The following is a 25,731-nucleotide window of genomic DNA, read 5'->3' on the forward strand; positions in this document are numbered from 1 at the left end:
AAAGACCTTAAAATGGTGTTTGAAAAAAATCACCGTTTGGTAGCTTCATCTCACAAAAATCAAAGACAAAATTAACCAATAAATGAAATAACTTTGCTCAGAAAATTATTTACGTAATTTATCAGACACTCTTGTTCAAAGAGCCGTAGATCAGTGCTTTGTAATCCAAATTTGTAAGTTACTAGACTTACATTTAACAACAGCCAAAAGTCAGGAAAATAAACTTAATAAACATACAAGTCATCTGTATTAGTCCAGTAGATACTCCTCGACGAGTTGCATGTTTAATCATGGTTGGGAAGGGATGTGGCTCTGATGGTTCTGATAGGGAGTTGGTTCCACCACTGAGGAGCCAGGATGCATGTCTTGCTCTTCTTTTGATAAGTGGAGGCTCAATACTAGTTTTTAATGCTCTGAGAGTGACCCACTGCTTCAAGTGATAAGAAGGAGCACTTCCATGGACAGTCACATGAAGCCAGTGCATGTGTGTGTGTTTGTGGCTTCACGTGTGACGTGTTTTTCCTCCAAAACCCCTGAATATTTTGTTCAGAATATTTTAAAGCAAACATAGTCAATTACTGATCCACCAAAACAATAACCAAAAGAAACTACATTACCCAGCTGCCATCAGTCTTGCACATGCGCAGAGTGGTCAACGGGCCGAGACGTTGGGTGAAGGATGCAGTATACTTCGGCAGCATCAGTACCATAGACAGAGGTTTGTAGCGTTAGAAGGAAATAAGACTACGATTACTTTTGGGACATTTCGTACCTGTCGCTCCTGTTTCGTGTCGGCAACATGGAAGACCAAAAGGTAAGATGAAATTTCGCAGACGGACACTTCGGAAGACTGTGTACATTACAAAGAAAGGAGAGAGCGCAAAAGGGTGCAGCGGGACACTTTTGCTGCGCCTTTTAACATCTCCTTCTCCCGATCGAATTTCAGATTAGGTCATCAGAAAAACGCGTTGATTTAATCTGGGGGCGAGACGCGGTTATGTCCAGGTCGTCGTCGCGGAGAGCCGCGCCTGGCCGTGACAGGTCCCTCCCGGTCGCTAACCACGCCGCTAGCCTGTCCAGATTCCAGGCAGCCGCAGACGACAGAGACAGTGCGGATTCCAAATAAAGATGGGAGTGACCATCACCGGGTTATGCATGAAGCATAAATTATGAATGCGCCTGATGCAGACAGCAGTCATCCGAAGTTGTCAGAGACCTAGCATCCAGGCATTCAAAATGTATATTTAAACCATTTAAACAGTGGGTTTTAGATTGGTTCATTTTACGGTTATGTTCAGGCATGTGATTTTCCTGTCATTTTTGCGACAGGAGTCTCTTCACAAGATTACGACCACCCTGGCTCTGAAGAATGAGGAGATCCAAAATTTCATCTGCTGTCTCAAGCAGAGTCTACAGAATTTGGAGGTAAAACATCTGTGCAGTCGGCGTTAGAAGATATTCAGGGGTACGGTTTAGCAGGACTGGTGCTCCATACTTTAATTCAAAAACACATCACTTAAATCAACATTTTCAAAAAGAGCATTGATTGAAACAAAATGAGGCGAGCAATTAGAACAAAAAATCATACTAATTAATTTTGGGCTGAATTACAGATTTTCCAGATCTCTTTTTAAATGTCATCATGCTGGGACACAATGGCATAGAATAAAATATCATATAGTGCACATATAGGTGGCATTCAAACAGTCAGTTTAGATGAAAGTGAGGTAACAAATTGTAAATTGTGTCTACCTGCCTTGCACTATGTATGTATTTATTTATTTGTTTTTGTTAAATTCATGAAATTCTATTAACTATATTAAATCATATGCACAATTAAGATCGTATGATTATAAATATGATTGTCAGCACCAATATTTGGGTGCATATTTCTAGAATGTGGCACAGCTGGTTTTAATAATTACAGTTGTCACTTTTCCTGTCACAATGCATCCTAATGGCCTCCAGTGCACTGGATGAGAAGCCAGAATGCCTTAAAGGTGTGTTGTGGTGATTGTAGGCCAACTCAACTCGTGTCCAGGAGGACTTGGACTCCGAGTTCTCGTCCCTTCACAGCGTGCTGGATGAACTGAAGGAGGGCATGCTGACCCGCATGAAACAGGAGAGAGCCAGCCGCACGTACGAGCTACAGGTCAGAGTTGGGCGCATTGTGTGACAGAGAGAGAAAGAGAGATAGACGTACAAATTGGTCTGATACTTCAAAGCATGTTCACCATGAGGATGCGGTTAAGGAAGTATGATTAGAGCGTAATGATGAGCTGACTGTTGTTCACTCGGATTAGCATGTCTAAGTAATCCCTTCTACTTGTCTGTCCTTGTGTCTTAGCCTGTGAGATTATTCATTTTAACATTAATGCCAACCTTGAGGAAACTGTTTTTAAAAATTGTGAATAAGGCCAATGCCCGAGTTTATGATTATACATTTCTAATTCGTCATATGTGTCTCCAGAACCAGTTAAGTGCTTGTACCAAAGCCCTGGAGAGTTCAGAAGAGCTGCTGGAGTTGGCCAATCAGACCCTCTGTTCCTCAGAAGCAGATGGCTTCACGCAGGTACTGTGTGATCTGATCAAAGTGGGTTGTTTATAATATAATTATAATTCTAATAACACATTAATGCAGTGCTGGATTTATGTCTTTATAAGGATTCATTTGTTAGTTTCGATGAAAACAAATGAAGCAAAATGCGTCTGACGGTCAGGCCGTACTGAGCATGAATATATTATCATTATAATATCACTTTTTTTCCAGCCTTTTTTTTTACTGATTACCAATTGTCTTCCTTCTTATGTCACGTGTGTCCAATAACACAACTGTATAAATCTTGCTTCTGCTCTTGCTTGTGAATTGTGTTTTCCAACGTCCCTATTCTGCAGCAATTATGCACATGTGAAACACTGTTTACTCTGAAAATCTCTCTCTCTCTCGCTCTCTTTTCTTCTCTTTCCCCTTTCTGCTTCCAGGCAGCCAAAGACATTAAGGATAGGTACAGTATTCCTGTCCCTTCCCAACCCTGTTCAGGTCCTTGTTCAATAAATCTAACTCCCGGAATTCACTGTCACACTCACATGACTGCTGGTGCATTTCCACTGAATTCCCCTCATATTGCCCAAGTTGGGTGTGTCTGTCAATTACAGCACCAAGAGTGTGGTAGTAGTTGAGGATCTTTTTTAGGGTTACGATTCATTCTGAAAACAAGACAGATCAGAAATCCAAGCAGGAGAAAAACTTACCTCAAGAAACTAACTTACTTAAGTTATACAATTAAATCCAGCAATATTTCATTTTTAGCAATTGCCAAAAATCACTTGAGATCCATGGTCTAGAAAATGATTGAAACAGCATATAGTTTACATTCATGGTAGTATCAGCCTCCCCTGTCTCGTTATTTTGGTATTATATGGTAACTGAGCGAAGCAATTTTATAACACTCCATCCAGCAAATTCACTCCTCAGCTCTCAACGTCCAGTGGAAATGCACTAATGCAGCTCTCTAATACAATATCTACTTTTACTTTTCGCCATAACATCACCTGCTCCCTGCTCGGTCCTGCGCCGTTCCTTTCTAGTTGTTTTTCAGCACATAACTTGTCTTTTTTTTGTCAAGTTAGTTTGTCTGTTATAATATTGAAAATGTTGCTAAATCAAGTCAGAATATGAAAGGTCTCCTGAACACCTCTGACTACAGTTTCTTTTAGTTCTGACTTTATGCCTCTAAGCGTGTATGTTTTTGCGCACACAGCGTAACCATGGCCCCTGCGTTCCGCTTGTCCCTGAAGGCAAAGGTCAGCGATAACATGAGCCACCTCATGGTGGATTTTACTCAAGAACGAGGAATGCTGAAGTCGATCAATTTTCTCCCAGGTCAGTTTGGCCATCAGCTGAAATGTGTTATAGCGTCTTCTCCTGTTCAAAGTATAGCATGAGCCACGCCTTTTCTTTTCTCTCCCTAGTGCCTGCGACCCCTGACATTCTGGTCTCGGAGTGCCAAGTGTGTGATAACACTATTACAGTTATATGGGCCCTGCCTGAACCAGACCCTAAAATCGATCACTTCATCCTGGAGCATCGCCGCACCAACCACGATGGACCGCCGCGGCTACGGGAAGACTACCCCTGGATGGTGGTGGAAGGAATCCGACAGACTGAACATACGCTCACAGGTAGACCTGAGTAGAACTCGAGCCGACTTTCTGATTGCCCTGTCCCATGAGGTGGATGACGAGAATGATCGCTCTTTCCGCAGGCCTCCGGTTTGATACGCGCTACATGACTTTTCGGGTGAAGGCCTGTAACAAGGCGGTAGCGGGAGAATTCTCGGAACCGATCACCCTGGAAACCAATGGTAATGATGGAACAAGGAAGGAAAACATCACTGCTAATGTTGTGGTTCTGTATGTGACACATATGAAGTGAAAGTGAAGTGATTGTGATACACTGCAGCACAGCACATGGTGACACAATGAAATGTGTCCTCTGTTTTTTACCACCCCCCTTGGTGAGCAGTGGGCAGCCATGACTGGCATCCTGGGAGCAGTTTGTGGGGAGCAGTGGCACCTTGGTGGCTCAGGGCCGCTTCCTTAAGAACTAGGCCACCACTGCTTCTCCTCATAGGACACATGAGGAAGTCTTTCACGAGAATATCATGTTCTAACATCTAAGTGTAATATGAAATTTATGATGGAGAAAGGTAGCTAATCCTTTCAATGGTCAAATGATTAAATGATTCTTTGGCCAGAGTTGAAATGACAATTCTTCTTTTTTTGTCACTTTGACAATATTGTTATCCTATAAAAACTCAGACTTTCATTACTTTAAAAACATACAACTGCTTAATATTAAAGAGGAAATGTTTACTGTGCTGGAGACCCAGTATAATTGTTTAAAAATAGTATTCATGTCCCAAGATGTGGGTATGTCGATTGAAGTGAAAGTGAAGTGATTGTCACATGTGATACACAGCAGCACCGCACACGGTGCACACAGTGAAATTTGTCATCTGCATTTATCCCATCACCCTGAGTGAGCAGCCATGACAGGCACCCGGGGAGCAGTGTGTGGGGACGGTGCTTTGCTCAGTGGCACCTCAGTGGCACCTTGACGGATCAGGATTCGAACCGGCAACCTTCTGAGTACGGGGCCGCGTCCTTAACCGCTAGACCACCACTGCCCCAGTAAAGCCATTTTGAAGATCCCAGTGCAAGAAACATATTTAGTAGTTTTTATAGCAGGAGAAAATGAAGTATGTTTGATGAATCTGTTTTTTCTTTTTACCTTCACGGCTGCTTTGTTCACTATTGTCACTATTTTCACTATCAAACATGAAATATGAGAAAGCGTTCAGCATAAACCATCCCTGTTGTCTGATGAAGAGAGTAAAGCATGAGAAATGGTGCCATCACCGCAAAAGCTTTCTGCTTTGGAGAGACATGACATTTTGCTTGTCTTTTCCTTGTTTTTTTTACATAACCTCTCATGTGTTATTTCATAGTCCTGTGTCATAAGATATGTTTTATAATGTAAAAAAATGCAATATTCAAGATTCTCGAGAGACTTATACACAGTATACAATGTATTGAAATACTATTTAACCCAGACCCGCCATAGGGCGATCATAAACACACACACACACACACACACATATATATAGAATATACTAAAACTTAAATACCTATACAGACTATAAAAATACTGTGAAACCTTCTGTGCACTAAACAAGGACAAACAAGGAACAAGTTCATATTAGATGCTTTTAAGTACTTATTTATGTAAGACCCATAAATGCATAGGTTCATCCAAACTATTGACTGGTAGTGTAAGTAAGTTATAATGTATGATGCAACATTGCTACAGCTGAAGGAAGCACTAAGAAAAGAAAGAGCAATGCAGAAATAATCTGTCCAAAGAAATAATGGGTGCACCTCTGTCTGTGCAGGCAGGTTGGAGTATGACCTGCCTGGGTTGTAGTGGTAGTGGCCTAGTGGGTAACACACTAGCCTATGAACCAGAAGACCCAGGTTCAAATCCCACTTACTACCATTGTGTCCCTGAGCAAGACACTTAACCCTAAATCCCTGTAATTACTGATTGTAAGTCGCTCTGGATAAGGGCGTCTGGTAGATGCTGTAAATGTAAATGATACATGTTTATGTCCTGTATCTGCAGCCTTCGTGTTTAAACTGGACTCAGGCTCTTCCCATCAGAACCTGCGGGTGGAGGACCTCAGTGTGGAGTGGGACAGTAGTGGGGGGAAGGTGCAGGACATGCGTAAGGAGAAGAACAGGACCAATTCTCCCATGCACTCTCCCGCAAGGTCATTTCCTGTCCGCAGTGTTTTCAAGGGTAATATTGATTTATCTTGCATGCTTAAAATCAACATTCTATATATATTTCTCCTACTTAGGACAGCAATGATGTCACCAAAGAGGACTCCCTCTGCTCGAGTTGGCCGAGACCGCTTCACCGCTGAATCATACACCGTCCTGGGTGAGCAGTGGGCAGCCATGAAAGGCACTCGGGGAGCAGTGTGTGGGTACAGTACAGTGGGACCTCAGTGGCACCTTGGTGGTTCATAGAGTTGCCAACCACCCCGAATGTGCACCTGCAAGAAAGTGTTCTTCATTTGGGGTTGAGAAAGTTGCCAACTTTAATGACTCGTGATTTTGCACCCTGACATGCACATTCTTAATGACTGAAAAGAGAAGCACCTAACCTCACGGGGAGAATAAATCTCTCCTCCATAACTGAAAGCCTGTTATTGGTAGTTCCTGAGAGGTCCACCATGTTTATCCACAGTACCATAGTACTCATCCTAAATTGAAACCATAAATTCGTATTTTGCGCATCCAGGGGACACCATGATTGACTGTGGCCAGCAGTACTGGGAGGTACGGTTTGACAAAGAGAGCAAGGCATTTGGGGCAGGAGTGGCTCTCCGCTCGCTGGGCCGGTTTGACCAGCTGGGGAAGACCAGTGCATCCTGGTGCATTCACCTCAACAACTGGCTTCAGCAAAGCCTCACTGCCAAGCACAACAACAAGGCCCGTACTCTGGACTGCCCCATCCCCGACCGCATTGGCATCTACTGCAACTACGAGGAGGGTGAGAACATTTAACACATCTACTTTCAGAACAGATCTACCTCAGACCTGGTTCAGTGCCCTTGGGACACAATGGCTATGTTAAGATTTACAGCATTTACCAGATGATGTTATCCAGAGCGCCTTTAAGTCAATAGATACAGGGTCAGTCCCCACGGAGACACTCAGGGTTAAGTGACTTGCTCAGGGACACAATGGTAGTAAGTGGGGTCTGAACCTGTGACTTTGTGGTCTTCTGGATAATAACCAGTGTCTAGACCACTAGGCTACTACTACTAGTTTGCTACAGCCCTTCACAAACGGATTCGAGGATGTACATAAGAAACATGTACATGATTATCTGATTATGAAGAAAAAAAATTTGATATGAAGGCAGGTAACAGCAATCACTTCCTGTGAACAGACTGTTTAAAATGAAGAAATCTTGTCTATGAGTAGACAGATCTTGCCAGATCCTGCACTTAGAGCTCAGCAGTGTCGACCACTCTATTGAATTCATCAATGCTTATTACTTAATGGGCTACTGACACCTTGCTGGAAGGTTGTTGGTGGAGGCTCTTCATTGATACTCACCTGACCTGCACCGTGTTTTGTCTGGATTGCTTGATTGGGACAGCAGAGTTATTGATTTTTGTGGTCTTTGTATTTCAGGAACATTGTCATTTTACAATGCCAGAACCAAACTGCTTCTCCACACCTTCAGAACCAAGTTTCAGCAGCCAGTCATACCTGCCTTCATGGTAAGACCTTCTTACAGCCCTTCTAAGCAGCAGTCTGAAGTCTTTCTTGAATAAATGAGGCCCAGATGCTGGTACAGATGTGTAGATGGGTGTATTCCATCTCATTCCAGCTTTGTCACCCATTTAGGTGTGGAATGGCAGTTTCTCTGTGCAGACGGGAATGCAGGTTCCAACCATTGTGCTAAGTGGGCAGAAAAGGAACAGCGGCACCAGCAGTTCCAATGCCAGCCTCACCTAGACCCAAGAGCCTCTGCTACCAAAAGTCACTGCTGCTGAGCTGTGGCAGTTTGAGACTCTGCGCACAGAATATCTGATCAGCTCTGGTAAATCTGGGAATTCCAGAGAGCATCCAGCACCAGTACCATCTGCTGGGGCTCGAGGAAGAGGGCCTGTCATCTTTCTCCTTTCTTTCAACGCTGCTCCTGTGCCTTTCACTGTCACTGCAATGGATGTCTCCTTCTCTACGTTAAAGGGTTAGGGTTATTTTGGCAGATTTCAACACTACCAATGCCTGATTGAAATGTTGTGTTTGATAAAGTGATGTCCATTTTTTAGAAGCACATTTCAGTGCATCTCAAACAAATGAATCAGTGACCTCTTCATTGCTTCTGATTAATCTAAGAAGCTGAAATGATGTCTAAATTGTCTAAACTGGAGCTATTGTTGTATTATGTATAACTCCAAGTAACCATTAACATTTTGGAAATTGTTGGAAATTGCCAAACTATTTTTGCTCATATGTCTGCAGCCAAGGCCAAATAACTCATGCCTGTTGTAACATTTCATCTGACCTCGGAATACCTTTAAGTACAACTCCAAAGCCATGTGAACATAACATTTTTTTGTATTTTACTCTATTTTACATATGTTTCACTCAAAGAATGATTCTCATTAACCACCAACAAGCAGCACAAGAACCTGCTTGCAGTGATTCCGTAGCGTTATAGCTTCACACCGAATGTATTTAACTGAGCAGAAATGCAAAGTGGTGAAGAGGTGGACCAGACTGCAGTGGGATTGAATCCCAGCCTTTAAACGTGTGTGTACAGAGTGTGAGTTTATCCCAGCTGTGTGTGTCCGTAATCTAGTATTATTTGCCTCATCTCTATGTTCACCCCTAGATTTAAATTTATAAAAGCACATAATTGCAGATGCTCCTATGTCCACCAGTTCTACATGTATGGTCTCCCAGGGTCCAATGTTCAATAATGAGATCATGTGATCACCAACCGGGCTCTTATCTAACATAATTTGCTGTGAGACTTGACAAAGAACAATACTGATCAAAACATTATGTAATAATACACAAAAGAACAGGAGGGTTTTGTGTCTTTTGACACAGGGAACATACAGACCTGGGATCACAGATTTCCTCTGGAATCATTCGTTCTGCATTCACCCTGGGCTTTTATAGATGGTCATCTCTTAGGTGCTTGTTAATTGAAATGTCAGCGGTGCCTGATTTAGAGCTGAACAACAGCATCACATGCTTTTTATAACACTTCCACAACCACTGCACAAGTGTAAATACCTTTTGGGAAATATGTGTAGGGAGGTGTTGTATACCTCCCAAAAAGCACATTATTCAGACATGTTGCTGCCTGTTTTTCTCAGCATGCAAATCACTGAGGAGAAAGCTTATGGCAGATCAGATCAGTCATAACTGTTGTTTTTAATGTAAAGCAGTGAGTATGTTACTGATCATGCTTTTATCTCAAGCGACTCTATACACAACGAGATGTACTAACACAAAAAACATTTTCCTCAAGCCGAGGACAGTAAATATGATATGTACAATTTTAACTCCCCATTGTAACTGTTACACTGAGTCAATAAAATCAGCTGAAACAATGAGTGTCAGTCACATCATGATAATGATCTGTGAATTGCAGTTCTCAGTAGAGTAAAAATCATTGTGAATGCCTCTCTGCAATGGTGCAACTTAAAGCCATATAGAGCATGTTGCAAAGTACAAATCACACTTTTTGCTGTCCGTAAATCATGAAGAATGACTTTCTTTTAAAGGATTTACGCAGGAGAGGGATTGCTGCACAAAGCGGCTTTTAGTACATGTGCTGTGGTGCAGGGCGACCAAATGAGAAGGCACTGTTCCTGGCACTGACCTCATCGAGGTCTCATGACATTGTGACCATAAAAATGTTTTAATATGGATAATATGGATGTTATTGTTACTTCCAGGATTCATATCAGCCAAACAAAATGCCAGAACTAACTATGGTGTAAAGTTCAATATTGTGTCATTTCAGGGCAGCTCATTAACGCAGGACACGAGCTGGATGAAGGAAAAGTATGTTCTAAACATACAGAAGGGAACAATAAGCCACATCTTACAACCACACAAACAGAGGTATCATTACACTAATGCATTACACTAACAACGTGCAGACACTGTTCAAATGACAAGATAATGTGACATTTACATGCTGATCTACAGGCTTTTCATTGACTTATTGGTTTCTGGGATCAATAAAACATTAAACTCCAGCACGGAGACAGCTGACTCAGACCCTCCCACACACACACACACACACAGAGAGAGAGAGAGAGAGAGAGAGAGAGAGACAGTGGCTCTCAGTGTCTTTAACTGTATAACCTCACTAATTAACACAGTCCAGTTAGCTCAACTAATGCCACGTAATTTGTACAACTAGAAGTGAGCACCAGCTCTAACTCCAGCTAAGATGACTATAGAGCTTCATGACAAGATGTTAAAAATAGGTCTGGGAGCTTTCCAAATCCATGCAATCATGAAAATAATTGACAACGATGAATTATCTAATCAAGTGTGTGTGTGTGTGTGTAATAATAGGACATAGGTAATTTGCTCTATAGCCATACATCCTCTAAACATACCACAATAAATGTCCCCTCGAAAAACAGACAATAATGAAGACAATCAAGATCTGCCATTATAAATAATTATAAGCTAATCACAATGATGCAAAGATCATGATGGTTTTGAGTTGAGTAATTTGCCTCTGCTGGCAAGTTGTTCAACTGTTTTATTGAAGGCATTTATCACATGTAGTTTACTGTACCTAGTACATACAATAAAAAAGGAATTAAAAACAGAGCAATTTTTTATATTTGGAGGGCATATTTGTGTCTCACGGTGTATATGGGAGCTGTGATTTCTGTGTCTGTGACTTCTGCCATTTAAATTAACTGAGCTAATCTGAAGTTCCAGCACAGTCGCTCTCTTCATGCCAGTTAACAGCTACCATGAGACTGAAATTGCTACATTATATATGTGACATCAACACCAGAGAAAGAGCATAACTGGAGAGTATAATAAATTATAACAAAGAGTCTGAAAGTCCAGAAAGTAACATGCAATGTATTAAGCATATCCTGAAACTATGCTGTGATGTTTTCCTTGCACTAGGAAGTAAAGCTGTAGAATGAAACAGGGCTGTTGCTGGTTCAAACATAAATTAATACAATTTTCACAAGTGACTTACATCAAAAGGACCAAGACCAACATTAAAAAAATACTGTTTAAAAGAAGGTAATCTGATGCTGATCAACAGATGTTTAAATGTCTTATTGGATTTTGATCTTCTCCACACATCCACCTGACTCAGCCAGCTGAGCCAGACAAGAACACACACCCAGTCGGTGTTCCTCAGTGTTCTGCAGAGATCCTGTCCCCTGTGGTCATCCATCTGCCAGGTTTTGCGGGTGGCCTTTCAACAACTTTCAGGATTTAAAACATCCCACAAGAGGTCATTGTTGATTTGCCCGTATCTTCAGTCTCCGAGCTAGCTCCTCTGAAAATAAAAAATAAATACAGACAACTTCTCAGATCATGTGTAAATGTGCAGTACATTTCGGAGATACTCAAAATAAAAAAAGCACTCAAGAGAGCAAATGTCTAACACAGCTAGAGGACACGTGCAATGATTTGGGGAGATTTTTACTTTTACAGCATTTATCAGATGCATTTATCCAGAGTGACTTACAATCGGTAGTTACAGGGACAGTACCCCCTGGGGACACTCAGGGTTAAGTGTCTTGCTCAGGGACACAATGGTAGTAAGTGGGGTTCGAACCTGGGTCTTCTGGTTCATAGGTGAGTATGTTACCCACTAACATCCATTGGCAAAATATTTCTTCTGTAACACCAAATTAACGATACAGTACAGTAATGATATAGTTTACCTTTGAACGAGGAGTCTGCCACCATCGAACTCCTCTTGTCCTGGGTCTCAGGGGTGGCACAAATACGGGATGCGGCGAGTATGCCCACTGCAGGGGGCATCAGAGCTTTCTTTTCTGGTCCTACATCACACATGCACACAAACTGCTGGATTCAGAGTTTATCAGCAAAGTAATGAAAACACAGCCTTTTGTCTGATTATGTATCTGGATATATATAACACTAAATTTCATCATGATGAATGTGGACTAATAACATTCAGTCGGAATAATGAGGAAAGCATAATAAACTTTATTATTATCAGATTTCCCCTTGTTTCGTTTTTTAATTTTCCTTTTGGACATCTGAACGCAGTGCCATCAGGAGACGTGAAAACGAACAGGAGATCTCCTGCTTTAACAGTGCAAGGCGGTGGAGTGCCAGGGCGTGACTGTTGACATCAGAGAGGCGTGTTCGTACCTGACCTTGCCTGAGGACTTGGAGGTTTCATGACTGCTACTTCCTGGTCTTCGTCAGAAACACTTGCACCTGATAGAAAACTTATATTTAGAATGCATATCTACCTTCTGTGAACGGTTCATAAGAGTAGCTTTGACGTAAGGCAGGTTGACGTAAGCGAGACAAAGGAAAGAAAGAAACTCACGTGGTTCATTCAGGTAGAAGTTCATGTTCTCGGTTTCACACTGCAGCCGCTGCTTTTGCTCTGTGGGACACATCATGTCTCTATTTGGTCAGTGTTCTAATCATTACAGAGTCAAGCAACCAGAATTCATTTTGTGTACCTGGTTTGGGTGGAACCCTAGGCATGGTTACAACAGACTGGACACTCTGCTCACCACTCTCTTCATTTTCGTGAACATAGGCTGCAAAAAATAAATGAAATAAATTGAACTATTTCAAAAATGAAATAAATTGAAATAAAATACAATTGCGTATTTTATTAATGTCGAACCCACTCCGTCATATCCAGGACCCAGTGGTCCACTGCGACTAGCAGCCACCACCCTTTCTAAATGGACTTACATTTGTCTTTACATTTTTCCTTTTTAAGATTTAAGATTTTTTTTATCAACCCTCATATTTACTTTACAACACTGTGTTTCTGCTATATTCTCCAACACCACCCCATTGCTCTGCTCCCTCCACTTCCTGGAGACGCCCGCATCAGATTCAAAATACTGATTAATAGTATTTTTAGACCAGATCCTGGTAAACCAGTATGAGAAAATTTCCCTAATAGTGACTTCAAAGCACTTATTAAAGTCTATGAATCATCAAACCAATTGTACAATGAGAGCACTTTCAGTTCACTTCGCTTTAAACAATCTACATACTTATTTTCTTCTCATACGTTTCATCCATAATAAATGGCTTCAATGCTCCGGATGTCTTCTCAAACAGATAGTTGATAACATCATGGAGTGAAGAGCAAAGAATCTGCAGAGACGATGACATAATGAAAAAATGACAAAATCTTCAGTCTGACATTGCAAAGTTTCAGAAGAACACTTGTCTGTAGTATTTGAAGTAGTATTTTTTTAAAGAAACTCTATTTTCAATGGATCTACTCACTGGGTGCTCCACATCAATGGCAAATCCACCTTCATGCTTTCGCGTCACGCGGTAATGTCTGAACACCGGCCTGTAACGACGGACCACGGAGAGCAGGTTTAACTACAAATAAAGTCACAGTCAAGAAATTTGTTTTGCAGTACTGACTGAAGCACTCTCTTCACATCTGATTGGTTGGCATGCGTGCTGAGGTCTTGGCGTGTGGTGACAGCAAAAGATTCACCATCTCTGCCTGGGCGTAGCAGCATGTTCCCATGTTCAGGGTATCTGTCCAACAGCACCTCAGCCTCTGACCGAGACACCCGACGGAAGCATCTACACACACACACACACACACACACACACTTAGCAATGGTGCACAATCAGACAGACAAGTGAGCTTCTTGGCATGGCAGCGTCATTGAACTGAAGTCTATGAGAACTTACGCAGGCATGTCTGATAACACAGCGACGTAGAAGGGACACTCGGCGTCCGCCTGGACGTTACTAGCGAGGGGAGAAGTCGGGACGGACCTGCGCCTCTGCTTCTCACTCTCCACCACTTCCCTCATCATGTGTATCTGGCCTGGGAGCAGGTTCAGTGAGCTGGGCACGGACAGCTGCGGGCCCGACAGAGGCGGAGATTTACTGGGTGAAGGTGAGGGTCTGATGCAGGCAAATTCAATTTCGCCACAAAAATGTGGGTATGAAATGCATGCTTCAGATCTGCAGATCAGCAGCAACGCTAATGGATGTGACCACTGACCTGCCACACTGAGAGAATGTAGCCTTTCCACAACTCACGAGCCTCGAGGCTCGGTACCTGTGGGGGGCAAGGAGGAAGGCGATGAGTTGGAGATCGCTGACATATGCTTCAGGCTCTAGAACGGAGTTATCTAGAAGAGAGCCAGACAACTCTTCTTACTGTGATCTTGACATCGCCCTCCTTCAAGTGGAGATTAAGTCTGCCGGCTTCCAGGTTTCGATCTCGGCTGCAGTCATCGGTCACAGAGGTCAGGTTGCTCAGGTCAATTTTTTCAATGTACTATTTACAACAGGAGACAATATTTATTTATGCTTTATTTTACCGGGACTGACATTCTATTTTAAAGGTCCCTTATTCTAAAAATTTCACTTTGTGAATTTCACTGTCCTGCCTATGGTCCTGCAGCGGCTAGAGAATTTTCCATCCCTCCCCTAAAACATTATCTCTACCGACCATCACGGCTTCTAAGCGTTCTGGAAAAAGAACGCCAACACGACTTCCTGTCTGCGCCAAACATTGTGGTTTGTGAATGGTGTTGATGTAATTTTCGCGAATGCCCCCTCAACTTCTATATGCCGCTCTCCTCCTCGTCCCACCTCTCTCCTCCTCATTGTGGCCCTGGATAAAAGTGGCTGTAATTCTGCACCAAGGCTGAATTTCAAAACTTCATATACAGTATTAGGGGACCACTAATAAGACCGATATAAAAGCAAAGGAAATTTCAGAATAGGGGATCTTTAACACAAACAAATGCACAACCACCAATGTCCCATTCCTATTATTATCTCCAGAATTCACTGCATCTCTGACCAAGAATTCCCTGTGCTCAGTGTGACAGTCACATCACTTCCTGCTGTGGCTCACCTCATTTTCCGTGCTGGTGTTGAAGAAGAACAGGGCGTTTCCACACAGGCATGCCCACAGCTTCCGTGAAGTCTATGGTGATTAAAGGTTTACAGTGAGGCAAATTAGAATGTAGACACGCAAGTGCCGAAATGCTGAAGTACTATATAAGTGTCAGCTTCTTTTCTCATCACACACCTACACACAGCATTGAGCAAAAGTTTCAGGTACCTAATGCTGAGGTTGAACTACATGATATTTTTGTCTTTCTGCTTAAGATAACAGAGTGACTAATTCTTTTTGAGACTGTTAATATTAAAGGTTTGACCACAACCAGTCCCCTTTATTGAGGGGTCAAGATATCATTGGATGTGGAACCTGTCAAAAAAAAAAAAAAAAAAAGAAAAATCTCTTCATCAGGGTATGACTATAGAAGGGTTGTGCTATAATGCTCTTTCCTGACATTTGCTGAAAGAGACTAAAGAATTGGGCTGAATTTTTGCATCCTGACCACAAGCACACAATTTTAATTGTGATTAATTAGGAGTTTAGCAAATATTTCGCTCTTCAGACTTTTGCTTGTTGTAAAAGTTGTAAATAGGTTTACAGACGCATTTTCTTGTTTCATCTAACTTTTTTTTTTTTTACCTGTTAGACTGGTTAGATTTGTATGACGTCCCGAAACATACAGGGAAGCAAAGTCCATAGCCACTCTGCTCCACTCACAGTTTATTACTGGGTTAATGGCATAAATGGACATTTTGGCCAGAAAAGCTGTAAAATACTTTATGACAGATTACTGTGTGAATGACTGTTGCTGATAATGCATTACGCACAATCCTTCACTGCAAATAAGTGAAAGTTATGCAACTACACAAATTACACAGTGCAAGTAATAAGTTAAGTTTGTCAAAACTTCTCAAAAGTGTTGGACTACATTATGAAAATCAAGTGACATAACAGGTTTGAGGAATGCAAAGAATCAATGGAAAAACAAGTTGTCTAGGGGGATGGGCTGTCGCTTTTGAATAGTTTCAGGCCATGCATATCCTACACAGCCAGGTCGCAACATCTTGGGGAAAACCTTGTTTTTGTTTCCCAGAAACCCTCAGGGTGACTCAAACTCACCTGACACACTATTTACACACAATTGTGCCGATTACCTGGCACCCAGCGAATGCAGCGGAAGTTCAAAGTCTTCAAAAGGATCAAAGTCTTAAAATCCGAGCTCCTGAAACCAACTCATACTTCCTATAAATACCCAAACAATACAAAACCGCCATAGAAATGCCCATCGACAGAAACCAAACACAAATAACTTCGATTGTAATAGATTTGCAGAGTTAATGGAGAGTAACTGGAACTTCAGCCTGGAATACTTTTTCAACCAACTTGCAAACGTTGCCTATAGCATTATTGGTGCAGGGTAATAATGAATATTCACATGCATCAACTGAGGTTCTCAATTTCAACCATGCACGCACTGTCACTAATATTGTTATTAAGGAGGCAGCACAGGACTCGCCTTATCTCTGAAGGTTCTTTTCTCCAGGTAGCCCTCGTGATAACAGGCTGGGAGCTGGGCTCTGTGTCGACGAGGTCGAGCCGCCATCTACGCGAGTCCTCGGGAGCGACTTATTACGCCGCAGACGGAGACGGAGACAGAGACGGGAGACGAGGGTGCTGGTACCGCGCCGCACGTCGGTCACAGAAGACTGGCAGGTTTCACACTCTGTCTGCGGCCGCAGGTGTTGTAGTCCCCGCCCCTTCCCCGTGATTGGTCGGTGCAGTGAACGAGCAGGCCAATCACGTCTCGGCGTCGGGAGCGTCTCTGATGCCACTTTGATTTACTGATCGATCGCTGCGGCCTTTTTTCTGTCATTCATTATGCGATTTCATAATAATGTCACATCTTATTTTTGCTACAAGTGGGTGGATGAAGGAATTTTAACACTTATATATAACTACGATACTTGACAATAAACCACACTGTATGGTTTTTAGCACTTAGAAGACAAAACTAAAACTGTGACTTGCATTATATATAGTGGTGGTGGTTAAGGAAGCGGCCCCGTAATCAGAAGGTTGCTGGTTCGAATCCCGATCTGCCAAGGTACCACTGAGGTGCCACTGAGCAAAGCACCGTCCCCACACACTGCTCCCCGGGCGCCTGTCATGGCTGCCCACTGCTCACTCAAGGTGATGGGTTAAATGCAGAGGACAAATTTCACTGTGTGCACTGTGTGCTGTGTATCACGTGTGACAATCACTTCACTTTAAAAGCTGTTGCATAAAGGGGATGGCTGTACGGACTCCTGCTCCATTTTCCTTTGTTTATTCCTGAGCCTCTGTTTCTTCTCTCATCCCACAAATCGCACTGTAATGTTGACCCTGCATGTTGATCTGACCTTGACCCAACTGGGGCAGTGGTGGCCTAGCGGCTAAGGAAGCGGCCATGTAATCAGAAGGCTGTGGGTTCGAATCCCGATCCGCCAAGGTGCCACTCAGGTGGTGTTTAAAAGCAGAGGACACATTTCGTTGTTCGCTTAACTTTAAAAACTGTTGCTGGCTTAGTCGTGTTGGATGTTGGGTACAAGACACAACATTTGTATACATAACCATAAAGTTGCACGTTCTTAATGTTCGAAACAACCTTTTCCTGCATTTATATTGGTAGTAGCCTAGCGGGTAACACACTCGCCAATGAACCAGAAGACCCAGGTTCTAATCCCACTCACTACCATTGTGTCCCTGAGCAAGACCCTTAAACCCTGAGTGTCTCCAGGGGGGGACTGTCCCTGTAACTACTGATTGTAAGTCGCCCTGGATAAGGACGTCTGATAAATGCTGTAAAAAATAAACGTGAGGGCGGCGGATTGGTGACATGTGGCCAGCAGGTCGGTCGCCCTGCCTCCCTCCACAAAGGATCTCTCCGCCGCCCTCTCCCGGCCTCGGTCCGCTCCTCCACAGCGAACCCCCGGCGGGCGGCTCCCCCACAGCGAGCCCCCCGGACCGCGATCTGCCCGCCGGAGAAGAGAGCCCCCGGCGGGCGGCTCCCCCAGACCGCGATCTGTGAAGTGAAGGCGCGCTATTGTCCCGCGTGGTTTGTCGGCGGCGCGCCGGAGGAAAGACGGGGACGCGCTGAGGGGGAGGAGAGGAGCGGGGAGGGGAGCTGACATTAAAGCAGCACAACAAGGAAACTGGTCCGCACACACACACACACACACACACACACACACACACACACACACACACACACACGCCTTCATTTCGTGGCTTTTCTTGTTTGAATAATAGCCGGCTGGCTATCATGGCGAAGTGCGCCGATTAAGCGGGGAGCGTCTGGTCCGGAGCGCCGAGCCGGGGAGTAAAAAATCGTCCTCCGACGAGCACAGCTCCAAATGGGTGAGGACCATGGAAAACGCGAGGCTTCTTTAGCAGAAATAAAGAGAAATAAAGCAGCGACCCGCGACGCGGAGAGATGAATTAGCAGGCCCCGCTGCCCGGACAAAGTGAACAAAAGCCAGCGCGCAATATTCCACGAGCGGCGGCGGCCGCTGGAGAGAAAATTAAACCCGCGTTTATTCGCCAGACAACCAGTCCCGTTTTCCACGATAACGGGCCGTGTGCCGAGTATCGCCAGACGATTAAAGCCGCGATGCGTCGGCCTTATAAATGATTGATGCGACAGAACTGATTCGAGACGGTCACGTGACCCGGGGTCGAGCACAACGACACGTTTTCGTCGTAAAATGTCGACGCTCGACGTGTAATAACGCTGCGTAATAACGCACGCACGCACGCACGCCAAGTGACGTTATAACGCCCCTGTGAGCTGACGTTTGCCCTCGGATGTGGTGTCACTGTTAGGTTCAGAACCACCCCTGTCCCCACTGGTGCTGGAGGAAGGAGGGGATGAGGAAGACGAGGAACTGAGCGGAGGAGAGGAAGCCGACCTGAGGGTCTCGACGGGGGGACGCGGCTCTTTGCTCACCCGGCGGGGCATAACCCTGAGGGTCCTTCTGAAGGACGGGCTGGTGGAGCCTGGGGACGGCGTGCTGTCCATTCACTACCTGGTAAAACTGCGGCCTGCTGCTTTATATGTTTCAAAGTTAATTCATTTTGAAGGAAAGGACCAGTAAAGTTACTAAAAAGTGGACATTGCAAGTACAAATGGGCATAGCTGTGGGGTTGAAGCATACTTACATTCTTGGAATTCATCAGACACCCATATCCAGAGTGTCTTACCATCAGTAGTTACAGGGACAGTCCCCCTGAAGACACTTGCTCAGGGACACAATAGAAGTAGGTGGTGCTTGAACTACCACAATCACCCAAATTTCACTTTCAGAGACAAAATGCCCTTTTAAATAATATATAATAGGGCTGTGTATTGGGAAGGATCTCACGATACCATACGTATCACGATACGATTATATCATGACTTGTTGTGATACTGTACATATATTGAGATATTGTACAGTTCACCAAAAATGTAAAAACAGCTGATATACATGATGCTGTGTACGATCTGTGTTGAGCACATTATATTAATAATTCATCCAAAAGAACATAACTCAGAACTTAATTTTGGGCTAAATTTGTATATAAAATTATCGATTTTCGATGTCCCTGTAAACAATATCACAATGTATTGCTGTATCGATTTATAGAATTACATCAGTGGTAGTACCACCCTAATAAGCAATGTAATTTGGCCAGTTTTAAAAGAGGCTCTTATTTTTCTTCTTTCCTCCATGTCCAGGGTAAGAAGTTTGTGGGAGATCTGCTATGTGATGGGAAGATTCGATGGGTGGAAACAGGACAAATTTTCAACTCACCCAGTGCCTGGGCCACACACTGCAAGCGTCTGGTCAACCCTGCGAAGAAATCTGGCTGTGGATGGGCATCTGTGCGCTATCGGGGTCAAAAGCTAGTGCAATACAAGACCAGCTGGTTGCACAAGTACCAACCAAGTGCAGACATGGTAAGTAAAAGAGAAACTTCAGTCATTTACTGTAACTCTGTAATACCGATCCAGACAAGTGAGGTCCTGGTACAACGCGTCTATCACATAATAGTGGATTACTGCTAACCTGCTCTAAAAACATCGGATTCAGCACATGAATAAGAATACAATGGCAGTGGTGGCCTAGCAGTGGCAGTGGTGACTAGCGGTTAAGGAAGCGGCCCCGTAATCAGAAGGTTGCCGGTTCGAATCCTGATCCGCCAAGGTGCCACTGAGGTGCCACTGAGCAAAGCACCGTCCCCACACACTGCTCCCCGGGCGCCTGTCATGGCTGCCCACTGTTCACTCAGGGTGATGGGTTAAATGCAGAGGACAAATTTCACTGTGTGCACCGTGTGCTGTGTATCACACGTGACAATCACTTCACTTTACAACATGTAAATCATGACCATGCTTCCTGCAGGCCTTGGGTGTGTGGTAAGGGACAGACAATTTATAAATTCTGTATATTAGAAGTACAAAAGCTGTACTTGTCACATATTTTGCCACACTGAAAAGGTGAACACTAGCTAAACAAAAAAAAAAAACTGATGTAATCTGTCCCACGTCAAACCTGCTGTAACCCATTCATTTACATTTACGGCATTTACCGGACGCCCTTATCCAGAGCGACTTACAGTCAGTAGTTACAGGGACAGTCCCCCCCTGGAGACACTCAGGGTTAAGTGTCTTGCTCAGAGGCACAATGGCGTGCAGATATGTGGGTTGGGACAGAAACTTCCTGGCAGATGTTCCTCCAGGACCAGGGTTGGGAAACACTGACAAAAAAAACATTTATCACCAAAGATTTGATTTCCTAAAAACATAAGTTACTCCCAATTGTTCTAAAGACCAATTAAGATGAATGAAAAAGAGTGGGTGACAGAACATATGGGCTAATTTTATCTCTCCTGTATGCTCCAGAGTCTGGCCAGTGAGGGAGAGGATGATGAACTTGGAGACGAGGATGAGGAAGATGGGAAGGCTGCTGTAACGATAGAGGAAAAGAGCCGAAAAAACAAGCCTGAACTACACGGTGAGCGACTGCTCGAATGTGAAAACATCGCTGCTACCAATTTTCTTAACAAAACCAAACAAAAAAGTAAAATATTGATTTATCTAAACCTTTTATTGCAGAATTTTCTTATTTTCATTAAACAATTAAATTAAATTATTGACACATTCACTTTTTAATCATTAATATTTGTGATTTACTCATTTTCTTACTTTCCTGAGCAATTTCAGATGATCTTTAACTCACCTTTAATTAGATTCACTACCACCACTTTTGCAGAGCAGTGCATAATTAGAGCCAACAAATGCCACAATCTCCATTCCAGATATCAGCCTAATCCAGAAGAGGGGAGACAGAGACAGAGTTCCGGTCAGATACTGTAACCTGGGCACCAGAGACGCGGCAAGGTGCAGTATGACATGGTCTCCTCGCTGCATGCTGGGTGCAGGTCAATGCCTCTTGGCAGTATGGGTCATGGAAGAACCCACACTGAAACTCTGTTGCTGTTGCTGTTCGCTGTTGTGTTCTGCTGCCATTGACCTTCCAACTCTGTAAACTCTGGAAGTTGAGTTCGGTAGTTCAGTGTCTCCATATCACGCTCAACGTTCATACACAGTTCCTTCCGTTCCGTTATGCTTGGCATCATTTCACTGAGATGAACAGTAATAAAACTAACGGTGAAAAGTTAATAAGTAATATATTGTTGGCAGCATGAAATTATCTCCCACTTGTGTCTCCCCAGGGACTCTCACACTCTAGTGGAGCTGTCGGCTTTCTCTGCCATCAACAGGTTCCAGCCCTTCAACGTCGCCGTGTCCAGCAACGTGCTGCTGCTCATGGTAACCAGCTCGTATACATCCGTGGTTTTAAATATTCGAACGGGAAGGGGCGGGTGGCAAATGCCTCTGGTCTTTCTCCAGGATTTCCACTGTCACCTGACCACGAGCGAGGTGGTGGGGTATCTGGGAGGACGATGGGACACTAACACGCAGTGTGAGTGTTAATGAGTATAAACGGGCCCCAGGTATCCTACTGTCAACCATGTTCTGCGACCTTTGCACTTCTAGTACTGACCGTTTTGAGGGCGTTCCCCTGCCGAACACGACTGGCTGACCGAGACTCTGCACCAGCTGTTGAGGAAGATGTGAGTTGGATGAAATGTGTGGAATGGAATGTGACTTTTCCTCCTGCAGGAGCAAACCGAGGATAATATATGTGACAGTTTATCTCGCTTCTTTCTCCCCGGCCCCTTACTTCGCGTGGGCCTGCAGGCCCGTTTCGGACAAGTGACCGAACTGGCTAGCTGCATTACAATATGCAAATGAAAAAAAAAATCATGCAATTCAATAGCTGGGATTCAAAAATTATTTATGTTCTAAATCGTGTGTAGTGTGGTCTGAGTCTGTGAAACCACACCAAATTTTTACTTTATTACAGTGATAAATAGGTCCGCCTGCATAAAGCAATTTGGGATTGATAGAATGACTATTTTTGTAATTAGTACTGATTTGTTACATAAGGAAAGGGGAACAGATGCTTGGATGTTACTTGTTGTAAGGTGAGTGAGAAAATCACAATCTCACTTGATCGCGTGACTGAATTGTGCAGATTTGTCAGAACCTGTTCATGAGAGGCCTGTCCCTGGTCGGATGGTACCACAGCCATCCGCGAAGCCCCGCCCTCCCATCACTTCAGGATATTGACTCTCAGATGGACCATCAACTGCGTCTACAGGGCAGTAACAATGGCTTCCAGCCCTGCCTTGGCATCATCTGTGGTGAGACTCGCACGCGACGCCTGACTAATAAATGGTGTTAGCCTTGTATTTTCTTTTAAAAATGGGCAAGTATGTCACTTTTTAAAGCACATAAAAAGTTAAAATAAAAAAAAGTTTTCACTCCCTAATAACCCCTGAAATGGATATTAAATTACTGTTGTTCATGAGACTTGGTCTCAAAAAAATTTTTTTGCTCAAAATTCTTCACTCTTCTAGGACCCTACTACCATGGAAACCAAGGTGTGGCATCAACTATAACACCCTTCTGGGTGGTCCCTCCACCTGAGGTAAGCACCTTTGTCCCATCAGTTGTGCCATGTTAAGGTTGGGACTGAGGCATCTTTTATCAACCGCTAATTTGCTTATGATTATATATTAAATTCAGTGTTATATACAATATCATTTCCAATTGTTAAGCATAGCAACTCTGGTTAAATAAGTCATTTTACAACACCTGCTGGTGGCAGTATTTCCCATGCATGACAACACGGCTGTCGCGGTTTTAATCATTAATGGCCAGCACGAAGAAAAAGACACGTCCCTTTTAGGGTGACCAGATGTCCTCTTGTTGAGTCCCGGAAATTGCACCTGGCCGGGGGTTTTAGAATTGTCCGGGGCTTTGAGCTGCCTTAACATTCTTCACTTCATTGGCATCTCACATAAAATTGTCACCACCCAACACATCTATTCACTTCCGCCCGCAAGGTAGTGAGGAATGTGATTCAGGCAATATTTCTGTCTGCTGTCAATTTCATTATCATCTTAGTGTCTTACCAAAGAAACAAAACTGCTCAATTTATTCTGAGAAAACACCAAAAATGCAAATGAAGTGCGGTAGCCACATTTGACTTCATCCTCCCTCAGACGTCCTTTAGCATAGGGTACCCTTACAATTTAAAATGGGCTAATGTGCTGCCTGTTTTTATATAGGCCCTTGTGAGAATGCAGTGCGGAAGAGGAACTGTTTGAGTGTTGCATTTTAAATAGGGCAGACCCACATCAATAAATCTAATGTTGTCTGTAGTGTGGTGTATAGTGTAGTTCCCGTCAGGTCAAGGAGAAGTTTGTCAGCTAAGAGAATATGTCTGACACCCTTGCACTCTTTCTGCAGCAACGGCCTAATGACTATGGCATCCCAGTAGCTGTGGAGGTGACCTACGTTCAAGACAACTTCCTAACCAGTGACGTCCTCAATGAAATGGTAAAACATGCGTGTGTTTCTTTGCTTCTTCAGCTTTATCATCTTTTTGTGATCTCTACCTCAAGTAAAGAATCACGAAATATACGCGGTCGGTGTCTTAAATAAAAAAAAAAAAAAAAAGAAATTGACAGCATCTGGTCTTCTGAGCAACAGTTCCAATCTGGCTGTAGAGCTAAGCAAGCTTTATTTTAGCAGCTGGAAAAGCTTTTTGTCCCTCACCCAGTCAGAAGTGAAGGAAGCTTCAACAGCAGACACTCCTTGGAAGGAGACCAAAAAAAAAGGTGAAAGCAGCAGAGCTTTTCCCACAGTGCCCTTCCTAAGAAGTGTGGTTGTCTGTAGATGCTGCTGGTGGAATTTTACAAGGGAGCACCTGACCTGGTCCAGTTCAACCAGTTCTGGAGTCCTGATACCACTGTCCTGGATAAAATTAAAGTAAGTCCAAAATCCACTGACTTCCACTTTGGTTTAAATTGTTTCAAGTCTGGTTTGAGCTCTTGAGAATTAAAGGTGACACCCAGAGACGAGTGCCCGTGGATCATTTGTGTCCTGCTGTTTCCCCCCAAATAACATCACTCGGTGTGATAGTTATGGGGATTAATTTACTGTAGTCCACAGCCCATGGACATTAATTGGCATGATTGTGTGCCCTTCTCAGATTGTTGCTAGTGGGTGCGGCCCCCATGGGAAATGCAAGTTTAACGTTATTTGGATGCATAATCTCACTTGCTTTAACGGGAAATAAAGCTGTAGAGTCATATATGCACAGCGAGAAGCACAAAGCTGCTGCCAAAATCCGTGCTGCAAGTCATGGTGGCCTTAAATTTTTTTTTAAAACTCTCACATTGTCTTCCGCAGGGTTCTCTGAGTGGCCACGCTCCCAAGGACCAGGCCTACTCCCAGATCTTAGAGCACGTCTACAACCAGCTGAGCAGCACACACTAATAGGGTGTGGGAAGTGAGACATGGTCCAGCCCCTCAGTCCCACAAATGACGTAGGGATCCTAGGTGCACCTCCTCTATGTATTAAGCCTTTAGGCCCGTATTCTAGGTAGAATTTCTACACTTTCGTCTTTTTTCCCCCCACCCGTTGTTAGTAGAAAGGTCTGGGTGTCTTGTGACACGTTCTGTACACTGGTTTCTTTGCATTCCTTGTTTTGCCTGTGCCATATGTGAAAGTCTAAAATGGAATCAATGCCTTTAAACTGCTGAAAAACCTTAAGCCTAAATATACACTGGAACAACACAGGTCTGCTGTTCTTCTCTTTACTGGTTAGAGAACTCCAAGATAGCCTGGAAGCACATCTGTCACTGGTTGTATAGAAATACCACTGAACCTACAAAGAGGGAAAATTGCTTGTAGTTTCTCATGTTATCAGCCTTCTTGATACGTTCTCCGGTCATCAAACCATGATGACACAGGACCGTCCACTCGTCTCTTCACTATCTGTTTGTACACAACTGTAGGCAGCAGTAGAACTCGAAATTTGGGTGGAATCCTGGTGTTCTGTTTCTGTAGGGGCCAATGTGTACA

The 25,731-nt window shown here is 43.6% G+C and overlaps 3 protein-coding genes across 6 annotated transcripts; 2 read left to right on the forward strand and 1 right to left on the reverse strand.

The window, feature by feature from the left end:
* Nucleotides 1-652: 652 nt before the first annotated feature.
* Nucleotides 653-9,713, forward strand: fsd1 (fibronectin type III and SPRY domain containing 1). Of its 2 annotated transcripts, XM_029000526.1 has the most exons (13): nucleotides 653-814; nucleotides 1,330-1,425; nucleotides 2,021-2,152; nucleotides 2,471-2,572; nucleotides 2,983-3,005; nucleotides 3,762-3,883; nucleotides 3,973-4,182; nucleotides 4,266-4,364; nucleotides 6,185-6,332; nucleotides 6,423-6,505; nucleotides 6,869-7,120; nucleotides 7,771-7,859; nucleotides 7,987-9,713. In XM_029000526.1, exons 1-13 carry the CDS (start codon nucleotides 800-802, stop codon nucleotides 8,095-8,097), a joined length of 1,482 nt encoding a protein of 493 aa, XP_028856359.1. In that variant the 5' UTR covers nucleotides 653-799; the 3' UTR covers nucleotides 8,098-9,713. The 2 variants fall into 2 exon arrangements, with proteins under 2 accessions (XP_028856359.1, XP_028856358.1); XM_029000525.1 differs by having other exon boundaries at nucleotides 6,185-6,505.
* Nucleotides 9,714-10,868: 1,155 nt separating this feature from the next.
* Nucleotides 10,869-17,047, reverse strand: stap2b (signal transducing adaptor family member 2b). 2 transcript variants are annotated; one of them, XM_029000880.1, is made up of 13 exons: nucleotides 16,725-17,047; nucleotides 15,221-15,292; nucleotides 14,516-14,635; nucleotides 14,357-14,413; nucleotides 14,038-14,210; nucleotides 13,759-13,926; nucleotides 13,612-13,681; nucleotides 13,374-13,476; nucleotides 12,822-12,902; nucleotides 12,683-12,742; nucleotides 12,504-12,567; nucleotides 12,042-12,161; nucleotides 10,869-11,650 (listed from the first exon to the last, which is right to left on the reverse strand). In XM_029000880.1, the coding sequence occupies exons 1-12, from the start codon at nucleotides 16,809-16,811 to the stop codon at nucleotides 12,089-12,091; spliced, it is 1,128 nt and encodes a 375-aa protein (XP_028856713.1). In that variant the 5' UTR covers nucleotides 16,812-17,047; the 3' UTR covers nucleotides 10,869-11,650; nucleotides 12,042-12,088. The 2 variants fall into 2 exon arrangements, with proteins under 2 accessions (XP_028856713.1, XP_028856712.1); XM_029000879.1 differs by having other exon boundaries at nucleotides 12,499-12,567; nucleotides 16,725-17,043.
* Nucleotides 17,048-18,197: 1,150 nt separating this feature from the next.
* On the forward strand, nucleotides 18,198-25,445 carry mpnd (MPN domain containing). Of its 2 annotated transcripts, XM_029000442.1 has the most exons (14): nucleotides 18,198-18,402; nucleotides 18,497-18,604; nucleotides 19,070-19,275; nucleotides 19,965-20,186; nucleotides 21,132-21,243; nucleotides 21,548-21,629; nucleotides 21,965-22,061; nucleotides 22,143-22,215; nucleotides 22,290-22,366; nucleotides 22,831-22,999; nucleotides 23,216-23,286; nucleotides 24,111-24,200; nucleotides 24,540-24,632; nucleotides 25,056-25,445. In XM_029000442.1, exons 2-14 carry the CDS (start codon nucleotides 18,601-18,603, stop codon nucleotides 25,140-25,142), a joined length of 1,383 nt encoding a protein of 460 aa, XP_028856275.1. In that variant the 5' UTR covers nucleotides 18,198-18,402; nucleotides 18,497-18,600; the 3' UTR covers nucleotides 25,143-25,445. The 2 variants fall into 2 exon arrangements, with proteins under 2 accessions (XP_028856275.1, XP_028856274.1); XM_029000441.1 differs by lacking the exon at nucleotides 18,198-18,402 and having other exon boundaries at nucleotides 18,410-18,604.
* The last annotated feature ends 286 nt before the right edge of the window (nucleotides 25,446-25,731 follow it).

Source organism: Denticeps clupeoides, chromosome 13 (genome assembly GCF_900700375.1).
Source record: "Denticeps clupeoides chromosome 13, fDenClu1.1, whole genome shotgun sequence".
In the NCBI taxonomy this organism is placed as follows: Eukaryota; Metazoa; Chordata; class Actinopteri; order Clupeiformes; family Denticipitidae; genus Denticeps; species Denticeps clupeoides.

Coding starts and splice junctions, on each gene's coding strand:
- stap2b (XM_029000879.1), bottom strand. CDS start 16,811: ATGGCGGCTCGACCTCGTCGACACAGAGCCCAGCTCCCAGCCTGTTAT. Junction 13,927..14,037: donor GTGTTATCAGACATGCCTGC/GTAAGTTCTCAT, acceptor GTGTGTGTGTAG/ATGCTTCCGTCGGGTGTCTC. Junction 12,162..12,498: donor AAGTCCTCAGGCAAGGTCAG/GTACGAACACGC, acceptor TGTGTGATGTAG/GACCAGAAAAGAAAGCTCTG.
- mpnd (XM_029000442.1), top strand. Junction 21,630..21,964: donor GGCACCAGAGACGCGGCAAG/GTGCAGTATGAC, acceptor GTGTCTCCCCAG/GGACTCTCACACTCTAGTGG. Junction 24,633..25,055: donor CTGTCCTGGATAAAATTAAA/GTAAGTCCAAAA, acceptor TGTCTTCCGCAG/GGTTCTCTGAGTGGCCACGC.
- fsd1 (XM_029000525.1), top strand. Junction 2,573..2,982: donor AAGCAGATGGCTTCACGCAG/GTACTGTGTGAT, acceptor TTCTGCTTCCAG/GCAGCCAAAGACATTAAGGA. Junction 6,506..6,868: donor TGAATCATACACCGTCCTGG/GTGAGCAGTGGG, acceptor TTGCGCATCCAG/GGGACACCATGATTGACTGT.